This window comes from Nansenia antarctica (assembly GCF_963989245.1).
Source record: "Nansenia antarctica genome assembly, chromosome: 18".
Taxonomy (NCBI): domain Eukaryota; kingdom Metazoa; phylum Chordata; class Actinopteri; order Argentiniformes; family Microstomatidae; genus Nansenia; species Nansenia antarctica.
The window spans coordinates 21,357,205-21,370,016 of record NC_137691.1 but is presented as its reverse complement, the minus strand read 5'-3'; the positions used below and the strand labels follow the sequence as shown (position 1 = coordinate 21,370,016).

Here is a 12,812-nt window from a genome sequence, read left to right as displayed (position 1 = left end):
GATGTCGTTATAAAGTTCACAGTGTAATAAGGCGTGGGCTTCGGATTCAATCGAACCACTGTTGCACAGTGTGCAGAAACGACTCTCCACTGGGGTGTTAGTGTATCTGCCGGTTTCCAGGGCTAAGGGAGCGACTCCACACCTAAACTTGGCAAGGGCACTTCTATGCTGCCTGGGCATAATGCATTGAACATAGGGTTCTGATTCAAAAACATTTTTAAAAGAACAGTAAGTACGCAGTTTGTTTCCCTCTGGCCTGTTAATCTGCAGGAGCCATTTCTCCTTGTCTGCCTCTGCAACTGCTACATCAAGACTCCGTAGATCATTTCTTGATAGGATTAGATCAGTGCTGGCGAGGTGGGATAGATGTAGAGAGCTAAAAAATGTTCGCACCGTATGAGCATAGTTTTTCACATTTCTCATCTGGTTAGCCCACAGGAACACACGCTTACATAGCCTGTTATCAGGCATACCACACAGTCTCTTCCAGTTCTTGAAAATGCATGAGCACTGGTGTTGCCACATGGTTTTCCACCCCAAATCACCTTGTATGGCAGCATTCGGTGTGTATTTACCCACACCCAAATAAAAACGACATGCCCTATTAAAAACAGCATTAATACAAGAGTGACTTTTGTAACCCCAGACAGCAGCTGCATAGGTCAGGATGGGCAGAACCAAAGATTCAAACAATTTGGTGAAACATTTGAAGGGGAAACCACCCAATATTTTGCTTTTGGCTATAATTGCACCTAGTGCTCTATTTGCATGCAAGGCTAGATGTTTAGCAGTTACACTATAGTCTAGGAACTCTGTTAGTATAGACCCAGATATTTGTATTCTCTGACTACCTCTAGTGGGGACCTCTATGTAGCTCTATGTAGTCTCCCACTCACTTACTCACCAAGCCCCATAGCGACTCATCGTGAATGGCAATGATGGTAGCAGCCTGTGGGGTGTTGTACTCTCTTACAAAGGAATGCCTTAGTGTTTCAAATCGTCACTAGAACCAAACAGGGCCACCAACTGGTCTTCATATTGGGCAATGTTCCTATTCATAATCTCCTTACAGGAACCCAGCAAACGCTCAAATGCCTGAATGTGTATCACTGAGAGAGTGAGAGAGAGAAAGAAAGAAAGAGAGAAGGGCAATGTAATTCAATCAAATACTATACAACTATAAGAACCACAATTTGGAAGAGAAGAATGATGGTACTGTATATCAGTAGAACATACCTAAACACTTAGTTTCTCTCACAGCATAAACAGACGCTGCGCGTGGTTTGTTGGTGACCAGGGCCAGCTCCCCAAAATACTGCCCTCTAGAGCAGCGTGCAATCTCCACCTCTGCATTATCCTGCAGTCCCGCTTTTGTCTAGAAAGTAGAAAAACATAGAGTGAAAAACAACAGTGTCGTAAACCAAAATAAAATACGACTCCCACTTACACACATAATTCTGAAATATAACAGATTACCAGAGATCAAATAAAATCAAACATGATCGATCAATAACTGATCCTCACATATAAACTCTGCAAATCACAAAATCACAAACTGCAAAGTCAAACCGTAGTGTGGTTTGTTTTTATGTGCACCTCTGCACGTTGGGTGAAGTTAAGGTTTGAGGGTGGTGTAGGCCTAATGGGCTTTGAGGATGCAAGAAAATATTTCTAAGAGGGGAAGGCTTTGAGGATGCAAGAAAATATTTCTAAGAGGGGAAGATCCCACATACTTTGCTTTTTATCATGATCTTCACATCCCCCGACTCCACAATGTAGAAACAATCAGCCATTTCTCCCTGAGTGCAAAAAGAAGGAGCAAATAATTATTCATTTTATTTATACATTAGAATCACTTGAAAAATGTAAATATATATATATATATATATATATAATTATATTATAAACATTCAGTTCTCTTGATGGAAAGAGAAAGGTGTTCAAACATTGGGGGACATTTACAGAAACGAGGGTTTGCTTACTTTTCAAGATCTATGCACAGACTTTGATTTGCCATGTTCTTCATTTTTCTTTTATTTACAACTGAGAGCGGCATTGAAGGCTAGTGGAGTCCCTCTGCAAACCCCTCTTACACCACATCCATTGCACACAGTCCTTCACAGCACTGGTGGCACAAGTGGCCTAGTTTCCAAACTCTATTGTTTTATCTTAAAACTCGCTTACAGATCCCTGGCATTGGATACTTTGATTGATTGATTGATTGATTGAAAACTTTATTAGAATGTTTGCAGAAGTAGGTACATGGAAGTACATATTACATACAAGGTCAAACTAAGAGGATAAAAACCCAAGCCACTGGCTTATTTCAATTGGGGTCCTTGATTTTCAATTCATCGTTACATGTAAGACAGACATAAGAAAAGAACTAGTACTATCTACATGATAATACAGACAAATAACTATTACTATCTACAAGATAAACGTACATCCATCATGGGAAGAACAATACAACAAAACATAAGGTATGTACAGCGGGTAGGACAGGTGGGGACATACACCACAGGTGGGGGCGGGGGACAAAACACAAAGTATGTACAGTGGGTAGTTCAGGTCTTTTAATCTGATTTTTGTTTTAGAGGGTCCAGTTACGGATTGCAGCCTCCTGTAAATGTTTTTTTGAGAGTGTCTTTGAAGGTGGGCAGTGTTTTGCACTCCTTTAAGATTATAGGAAGGGCGTTCCACATCTTTACTGCATAGTTTGCAAACGAGTTTAAACCCTTGTTTGTGGTGCAACGCGGTTGAACGTGGTTCGTGGAGCTTCCTCTGGTGTTGTAAGTGTGGACGTTGTTCACTTTTTGGAAGTATGTTGACAGGTACTTGGGTGTCTTTGTGGTGTAGCGTATCTTGAAGACTAGGCCCAGTGCAAGCTGCTGCACTCTGTCAACTACTCGTAGCCAATCAAGGCTCAAAAAATGAGCAGCGGTTAGATGTGTCCTAGGGTTGAGGCCTAGCAGAAGCCTAACCAGTTTATTTTGGGCTGTCTGGAGTCTTGTTTTATGGGCCTTTGTGGTTCTATAGTACCATGATGTTACGGCATAGTCGAAGTGACATTGAATGAGAGCTCCTGATAGGGTCCTCAGTGTGTTTTTACTGACAAGTGAGGATATCCTGTACAAGAATCTAGTTTTATGGTTCACTTTTTTGATTACTTTTGCTGCCATTTTATCTCCGGAAAGATTTGCCTCTAAGATGGAGCCCAGGTATGTAATATCCTCTTTTCTTGTGATATTAATGTTACCCACTTTTATTTTAAAATTTTCAGCCTTTCTGAGTTTAGGTGGGGATCCGTATAGGATGGTTTCAGTTTTACCTAGGTGTATTGATAGTTTATTGTCAGCTAGCCAGATGCAGATTCTACTCAGTTCAGTGCTTAGCGCTTTTTCCACCTGCAATATGTCCCTGTCAGAGACCAGCAGAGCCGAGTCATCCGCGAACAGGAACAAATTGCAATTACATGCTGATGACATGTCATTCACATATGTGACTGCTCCTGGTGTTTCTGGACACCTCTCGGAAATGAGAAAGACGTCAAATTCGTCTTTAAAGTTTTTTTTTTTTTTCTTCAAATTTTCGTTTTTTTAGCTAACATTCAACTCGAAGATGTGAAGTACCCACTCGTTATTTTTCCGAACAGTTTTACGTTCATTAAATAAGTGTAATCTATAACACAATGACTTCGTTTCTTGTTGTTTGATGGGGATTCATTATCTTTGATGGGGATTTTCTGTGCTTAGTGATTTCCGGTGTAGCAACTTTCAAATACTCATGTCGTCTTCAATTTGTTTCCGATTTCAATGTATGATGCATCATTTGAAAGCTTACAATCTGTAGTTTAAGCACATGTAAAAAACTGAAAAATGATTTCGCCTACAGGTAGCCCTTTTCATTGGGCTGTGTCACATATATTAGGAACAGTAAAGGTCCCAAAATGCTTCCTTGTGGAACGCCGCAGGTCACTGGGAGGGGGGGGGACAGTGTTCCGTTCACACTAACCACCTGTTCCCTCCCCTCTAAGTAGGATTGCATCCAGCTCACCGATGTTCTATCGAACCCAATTGCTTTCAGTTTATCTAACAATATGTGGTGATCTACTGTGTCGAAGGCCTTCTGGAGGTCCAGCATGACCATGCCGCAGTACTTGCCCGAGTCCACCTCATGGTTGATGTGGTCGTTCAAATAGAGAAGGCATGTGTCAGTGGAATGGGATGTTCTGAATCCTGATTGAAATTCATACATCAGCTTTTTTTCGGTAAGGTACCTATCGACCTGTTCATAAACTATTTTTTCCATAAGTTTCGAGATGGAATTAAGAATAGAAACAGGTCGGTAGTTGCCTGGGTCTAATTTGCTTCCTTTTTTATACAGTGGGGTTACCCTTGCTATTTTAAAGTCAAGGGGGACGTGTCCCTGTTTGATGGAGAGGTTTATTATGTGGGTGATGATTGGGGTAATGGAGGCAGCTGAGTCTTTTAGAAATCTGGCTGGAATATTGTCATGGCCCGTGGCCTTTTCTGAGTGTAGAGCGCCTAGCTTTTTAAACACCTCATCGTTTGACACCATGGAGAGTTTAAAATCATCATTGCGTACACCCAGTTTATTGTAGAACTCACGGATGTGCTCTACACCATAACGCCCTGAGTGGGGTGGTAGATTGTTAACTAATTTAGTGGCTATGGTTGTAAAGAAAGTGTTTAAGCACTTAGCCACATCCAGCTTGTCTGTAAGGAGAGAATCACCAGATTTTATGCTGATGTTTGTAGACCTGGTTTTGAGTTTTTGACTGCAACCTAGTTGGCTATTAAGTAGCTTCCAAAGGTCACGTGGTTTGTTTAAGTTTTCTTCGATTTTGTTATCGAGGTATTCTTTCTTAGCAGATTTGGTCATGGTAATTACCTGATTGCATAGTTTGTTGCATTGTTTTTTAATTTTCTCAAAGTGGGTTTTGTGATCTTCGTTTAAGTGTTTCACTAATTTTGATTTGCATTTTTGAACTTCAGAGCATTTTAGGTCTCTGACTTTCATAGCATTTAGAATGTCCGAATTCATCCATGGTTCCGATCGGGTTTTAACCCTGGTGGTTCTCATGGGGGCTATACTGTCAATAATATTTAGGAATTTGGTTTTGAAACCTAGCCATGCCTCTTCAACCTGTGTGCATTTTAGTTCATCAAACCAGTCTTGATTCTCCAGTTTATGGTTTAAGGCCTCACTAGAATAGGATTTAAGGGATCTAGTGGTTACAGTTTTATGACCGCCAGCCTTGGGTTTATGTTTTTTACGAGTGCAAAAGATCATGTAATGATCACTTAGCCCACATACAATAACCCCACTCTTGGAGATTTTGGACTCATCCGATGTTAGAATGAGATCTATGGTGGTTTGAGTAGAAATACACACCCTAGTGGGTTTGGTAATTTGTTGACGGAGACCGTGTAATTCAGAATACTATATAGAGAGCCGACATCCCGGGCTTGGACACCGTTTTTGATTGGGATACAGTTTGGTCCAATAAAGCCTCTAGAAATCCTGACCACCAGCAGATACAGTATAACTTCATTCATAGAGTTTACCTGACACCCAAGAAACTTTGTTTAATGAAATTAACCGCAAATCCTACTTGCACCCTGTGTGCTAACAAGGCTTATGGTACTTACAATGGGGCGAATAAGTATTGAACACATCAATATTTTGTTCAGTAAATTTATTTTCAATGAGCCTATTCAAGTGGAATTTGCACCAGACTTTGGTGAAATCGAAACTTTAAAGTCCATATGTAAATAAAGTTATGTGTAATAAAGTCGAATGAAACAGGAAAAAAGCATTGAACACAATAAGGAAAAGCAGTACACCACAGCAAGGAAAGGCAAGGAACCAGCTGAAAACCAACTAATTAGGAGGCAACTGGTTAGAATATGTTGATGGGTAGCCCCGCGGTGGTGTAGCGGTCTAAGCACTGGCCACTAGTGCAAGCTGCCCACCGGGGACTGGGATCGTATCCCAGCTCGCCAGATCCGGATATGGCTGGGGCACACACGGGGAGCGGCATATTGGGCGGCCGCTCCCGAGGGCGGTATAGGAGTAGTTCCGGACAAGGATCCGTCGCGCAACAGCGCCCCCGGGGTGCCGGAATAACGGTGCTGGGCTCGAGGAGCCAGTCAGCTAGTCTGCCTGGCGGCCTCCTCTGGGATTGCCGGCCACGGGGTCGTGCGGCGGCCCCTTCGCAATAGGCAGGGGATAATTGGATGCTAGGTTGGGTTCAATTGGCTACCAAATTGGGTGAAAAAAGGGATAAAATCTATATAAAAAAAATAATATATATATATATCTATGTTGATGGGCTATAAAAGTATTTTTTTGCTACCAAGGTGCCACACAACAAATATCTAATGATGGGTAAAAGCAAAGAGCTGTCTCAAGACCTTCTGACCTTCGCAACCAGATTGTTGCAAAACATGAAAATGGAATTGGCTACAGACGTACAGTTAGGTCCATATATATTTGGACACAGACAGAAGTTTTCTAATTTTAGCTGTTTACCAAAACATCTTCAAGTTACAGTTATATAATGAATATGGGCTTTAAGTGCAGACTCTCAGCTTTAGGGTAAGGGTATTCACATCCAAATTGAAGGAAGGGTTTAGGAATTACAGCTCTTTAATATGTAGCTCCCTCTTTTTCAAGGGAACAAAAGTAATTGGACAATTGACTCAGAAGCTGTTTCATGGGCCAGTGTGGGCTATTCCTTCATTATTTCTTCATAAATTAAGCAGGTAAAAGGTCTGAGTTGATTCCAAGTGTGGCATTCGCAAAAACAACCAAAAGATCCAACAGAGAGATAGCGGGAACATTAGAAGTGGACAAATTAACTGTTTGGTACATTCTGAGAAAAAAAGAACGCACTGGTGAGCTCGGCACCACAAAAAGGTCTGAACGTCCATGGAAGACAAGAGTGGTGGATGATCACAGGATCCTTTACATGGTAAAGAAAAACCCCTTCACAACATCCAGCCAAGTGAAGAACAGTCTCCAGGAGGTAGGCATATCATTATCCAAGTGTACCATAAAGGGAAGACTTCACATGAACAAATACAGAGGGTTCACCACAAGGTGCAAGCCATTCATAAGCCTCAAGAATAGAGGCCAGATTAGACTTTGTCAAAAAACATCTAAAAAAGCCAGCCCTGTTCTGGAACAGCATTCTTTGGACAGATGAAACTTAGATTAACCTGTACCAGAATGATGGGAAGAAAAAAGTATGGATACGGCTTGGAACGGCTCATGATCCAACGCATACCACATCATCTATAAAAAACGGTGGAGGCAGTGTGATGACATGGACATGCATGACTTCCAATGGCACTGGGTCACTAGTGTTTATTGATGATGTGACAGAAGACAGAAGCACACGGATGAATTCTGAAGTGTTTAGGGATATTCTGTCTGCTCAGATTCAGACAGATTCAGCAAAGTTGATTGGATGGCACTTCACAATACAGATGGACAATGACCCAAAACATACTGCGTAAGCAACCCAGGAGTTTTTTAAGGCAAAGAAGTGGAATATTCTGCAATGGCCGAGTCAATCACCTGATCTCAACCCGATCAAGCATGCATTTCACTTGCTGAAGACAAAACTAAAGGCAGAAAGACCCACGAACAAACAACAACTGAAGACAGCTGCAGCAAAGGCCTGGCAAAGCATCACAAAGGAGGAAACCCAGCATTTGGTGATGTCCATGGGTTCCAGACTTCAGGCAGTCATTGCCTGCAAAGGATTCTCGACAGATTATTAAAAATGCACATTTTATTCATGACGATGTTCATTTGTCCAATTACTTTTGAGCTCCTGAAAATAGGGGACTGTGTATAAAAATGGTTGCAATTCCTAAACGTTTCATACAATATTCTTGTTCAACCCCTTGGATTAAAGCTGAAAGTCTGCACTTCAATTACATCTCGATTATTTAATTTTAAATCCATTGTGGTGGCATACCGAGCCGAAATTATGGAAATTGTGTCACTGTCCAAATATTTACGGACCTAACTGTATTTCACAACTTCTGAATCTTCCAGTAAGTATTATCCGTAAGTGGAAGCAACATCACTCCACCATCAAACAGCCATGCACAGGAGCTCCTCGCAAGATTTCTGATCAGGGAGTCAGAAGGAGACTAAGAAGAGTAGCCAAAGAGCCAAGGACCACTAGGAAAGAGCTCCAGAAAGACCACTGTGACAGAAAGGACAGAAGGCAATGCACTCCACCGCCATGGCCTTTATGCACACTCAGCCCGCAAGACTCCACTACAGAAAAAAATACATGTTGAAGCTTGTTTAAGGTTTGCTAAACAACATTTGGACAAGCCAGTGAACTACTGGGAGCATGTATTCTGGTCAGATGAGACCAAAATGGAACTTTTTGGCTGTCACACAACACACCATGTTTGGAGGAGAAATGGCACTGCACATCACCCGAATAACACTATACCAACAGTGAAGTTTGGAGGTGGAAGTATCATGGTGTGGGGCTGTTTCTCCTCTCGTGGTACTGGCAGACTTCATTTCATTGAAGGAACAATGAATGGAGCCATGTACAGAGAGATTCTTGATCTGCTGCCATCCACCAGGATGCTGAGGATGAGACGTGGGTGGACCTTCCAGCAGGTCAACGATCCAAAGCATACAGCAAAGGAAACTCGCAATTGGTTTCAGAGAAAGAAAATCTACTTGTTGGAATGGCCCAGTCAATCACCTGACTTAAACCCAATTGAACATTTGTGGAAGCATCTGAAGATCCAGATTCACAAGAGGGCCCCCCGCAATCTTCAAGATTTAAAGACAATCTGTGTAGAGGAATGGGCCAAAATCACACCTGAATACTGCGGGCGATTAGTTACTTCATACAGAAAACGCCTTTAAGCTGTCATTACAAACAAAGGCTTCTCCACTAAGAAATTTCAGTTAGTGTGTTCAATACTTTGTTCCTGTTTCATTCCACTTTATTACACATAACTTTATTTACATATTTTTTGTCTGGATTGTTTGAGTTAATACCAAAGTCTGGTGCAAATTTCACTTGAATAGGCTCATGGGAAATACATTTACTAGACAAAATGTTGATGTGTTCAATACTTATTTCCCCCACTGTATATGCATATGGTCAGGGAGTATCCTCCACTGGCTAGTTTCTGGGAGATGGTATCTCTGAGATATTTGAGACTAATGTGCCTTACTCGCCCATTGCACTCATCCTAAACAACCTATCCAATCTGGGCTTACCTCTGATCAAGATGCAAGGCTTACTAGCAGGAATTACAGCAGCTAAAAAGCGAATTGCCACACACTGGAAGCCTCCCCATTCACTTTCCCGTAGAGTCCTAACATACCTAGACATAGTATAACCACCTGATGGAGCGGATGGCCTGGATCCCAGGGGGGGAGGGGGGAAGGAGGTTGTCACTTTTATTTTTTGTCAATTTATTTTTAGTTTTTTCTACTGTTCCGTGTTGTATTTGTTGTTATTGTTTGTAAAGTGCTTGTCTTGTGTCGAGTTGTTAATAATAAAAAATAAATAAATCAGAGATTTAAAAAAAAACATTATGACAGTAAAAGGGCAACATTACCTGCTTGATGATGCGCTCACCATCTTTGAACACTCTCATTCCCAAAACATCTACAATCTTCATTCTCTCCGAAAGCTGAGGAGGACGAAGAGGAGGAAATATGATGAGGATATGACGAAAGCATGAATTTGTGTTGTTACTTTCTATGAGAAGTTAACAAAGAATATCATTTCTAAGGAAAAGTTTTTATTCACATTGAATTGCATTTGTGTATGACTTGTGCTAGACAAATAGTCTGATTGATTGATTGATTGATTGATTGATTGATTGATTGATGCTCATGCTGTTGTTAAACAGTACTTTTAATGCGCATTAGCCTTTTTTGCACCTTTAGTACTTTGGGCTGCTTAACACTTTAAGGAAGATCTTTTTCTCAAAAATGTTCACATACCTCCAAAGACTTTAGAAGGGGAACACACTCAATGAAGGCCTCGTACATGCTCCTCTTCTTGGCATTGTTTTTAACTCTGAGTCTGTGGAATGTGGCACGGTCCTGAAACAGACACAAACAAAGGTTGAACACAATTTCTCATCACAAACACACACACACACACACACACACACACTCACACACACACACACACACACACACACACACACACACTCACACACACACACACACACACACACAAAACACACACACACACACACACACACACACACACACACACACACACACACAGGCCCAGGTGACAGTTAGGCTGTAGTGGGATTTTTACTTTCTATGCAATCTCCCACTTACTCACCAAGCCCCACAGTGACCCATCTTCAGTGGCAATGATGGTTGCAGCTCGTGGGGTGTTGTACATGAGAGCCAGCTCCCCAAAACTGCCCTTGTTGTCATACTTCCCCACACAGATGCCAACTCCATCCTTGTGCACAACAATATCATACACACCTCTGCAACAGAGGGACAGAAGAAATCATGCAAGAAGAGGACACACAGGATTAATACCAATCACTCACAGAGCAAAAGAAAATATTCAACATTCTCTCCCTCTCCCTCTCCCTCTCCCTCTCACACTCTCTTTCTCTCTCTCTCTCTCTCTCTCTCCCTCTCACTCTCTCTCTCTCTCTCTCTCTCTCTCTCTCTCTCTCTCTCTCTCTCTCTCTCTCTCTCACACACACACACACACACGCAAGCACACATGCCCACACATGCAAACGAACACGCACAAGCAAGCATTTGTCCTCACACCTCTCTATGACGTAAAAGTTGTCTCCATCATCCCCCTGGTCTATGATGTGCTCCGTGTTTGACCAACACCTCAAACACGGCATCCATTACCTCTGAGAACTGTTCCTGGAAGACGGAAGCATTGACACACATTCATCCATTACCTCTGAGAACTGTTCCTGGAAGACGGAAGCATTGACACACATTCGTCCATTACCTCTGAGAACTGTTCCTGGAAGACGGAAGCATTGACACACATTCGTGAGCAACTGTTATCTGGGGCTGTGTAAAGTTTGCATAATGTTTGCATTTGTAGTCAACGTCATTCACACTGTAATTCTTAATAAATTCTTCAACTTTCTTCTCAATACTTGAAGACAGCTTATTGCAATAGGTAGGTATAGACTGCTTTACCTGTTCAAGGGTTTTGAACAGTAGTATATTTCTGCAGGCATCTTGGAGTCTGTGACGCTGTATGTCTGTCTTAGGATGCACCACCCGAGGCTCAGTGCTGTCATCATCATCATCATCATCATCATCATCTGGGTTATAGGCCTCTGCACACACTGAGGAAGAGAATCACTGTGACAAACAAAGGACAACAATGATAGAAAACACAAGGACACATGGAGGCAAAACACAAGGATGATACTCACCTGATGCTCTGCGGTTGTATTTATTTGAGGAGGGCGCTAAAAGAGACAGAGAGAGATGCGTCAGTGCTGCAACCTATTGATCCATTGACATACATTTTGCTTATATCTTACTCCAGCACACACAACTATCGATAATTCCCTCTTCCCAACAGCTTTACCCACGTTTTACAGTGCACTGCAGTTGATAGACAAAATAGGTAGATTTATGGTAGCCTACTGGAATTGTCGAAAAGGCTCTGTAATGTATTGGGTGTTTGACACTTTAAGAATCACGTTCTCCAGTTCTCTATTGACTTATGTACCCCGCTTGGTATCGCGTCTTAGAGAAGTGAGAAAAGAGTCTTGAAATTCAACGTGCATCGCACTACAACCTATTAGAGTTTAGTTTGAACTATTAGAGACGTTATTAACATCCTTATTTCATATGTGATCCAGTTGTGACGTTCTATCTTCGAGTATTAAACGGTGTCATTATAAGTATTATAATACTGTGTGTGTACCAACTAAATATATTAATACTGTGTGTGTAGGCCTAGCTACCACTGTTGGAACTAAATATAGTTGAAGAGTACGCCCTCATCATTATTCCTGTGTTCAGGAATTCAATTATAGGCCTATATGTTTTTCTTATCATATTACCATTTATTTCCCTACATACAAAGTAAATTGGCGAAACACCAGAACAACAACAATAATAGACATTGACAATGTTCAAACATTAAATAAACAATGAACAATAAAAATATCACTCACGCAAACAATCTTCATCTTCGTCTTCATTTGACTCGTTATGAACCGCATTCCTGTCAAAAGACAGCCCTTTTTGTGGAGATTTGACGGGCCTGTCTTTGCTATGATTTCTGTTTTCTAGTAGACGCGAAAAATATTGGATAGCGAATTCAACTAAATCTGTCGGCCTGCGACGGAGAACCTCCACAGTATATCCGTGGAGCAACTCCGATAATCCAGCTGGAATCTCCATACTCATCCCAATGCTATAGCAACCGTATCAATGAATGAATACAAAAAACGATTTAGTATTATAGCATTGCTCAACATTCCTCTTAGTTTAACCTTATTTATCAGAATATTCTATTAATTAAAGACTGTAGTTTGTCAATATTAACACATTTTATATTAAAGTTTAATAAGACCTCCCTCGCTCATCAATATGTATATGGAAAATGCCAAAAATAATATAATATGAAATGTCAAATTATAACTCGAAAGTCGATCAAACTATGCTGTAGCCTATTATCGGCAGGCAACCGCTGAATGTTAAATGTTGGAATAAAGAAAGCAAGGTCAATGACGTCAGTAAAAGTGAATAATTAATTA

At 41.3% G+C, this 12,812-nt stretch overlaps 1 protein-coding gene across 1 annotated transcript; it reads right to left on the bottom strand.

Moving 5' to 3' along the window:
• Window positions 1–984: 984 nt before the first annotated feature.
• prkar2ab (protein kinase, cAMP-dependent, regulatory, type II, alpha, B) lies at window positions 985–12,057 on the bottom strand (the record flags this gene model as incomplete). Its single annotated transcript, XM_080548058.1, is given in 11 exon segments — window positions 985–1,109; window positions 1,237–1,375; window positions 1,734–1,799; window positions 9,642–9,716; window positions 10,033–10,134; window positions 10,388–10,541; window positions 10,840–10,896; window positions 10,898–10,944; window positions 11,233–11,384; window positions 11,475–11,510; window positions 12,015–12,057. Coding segments are annotated over 11 exon segments (996 nt in total).
• Window positions 12,058–12,812: the final 755 nt, after the last annotated feature.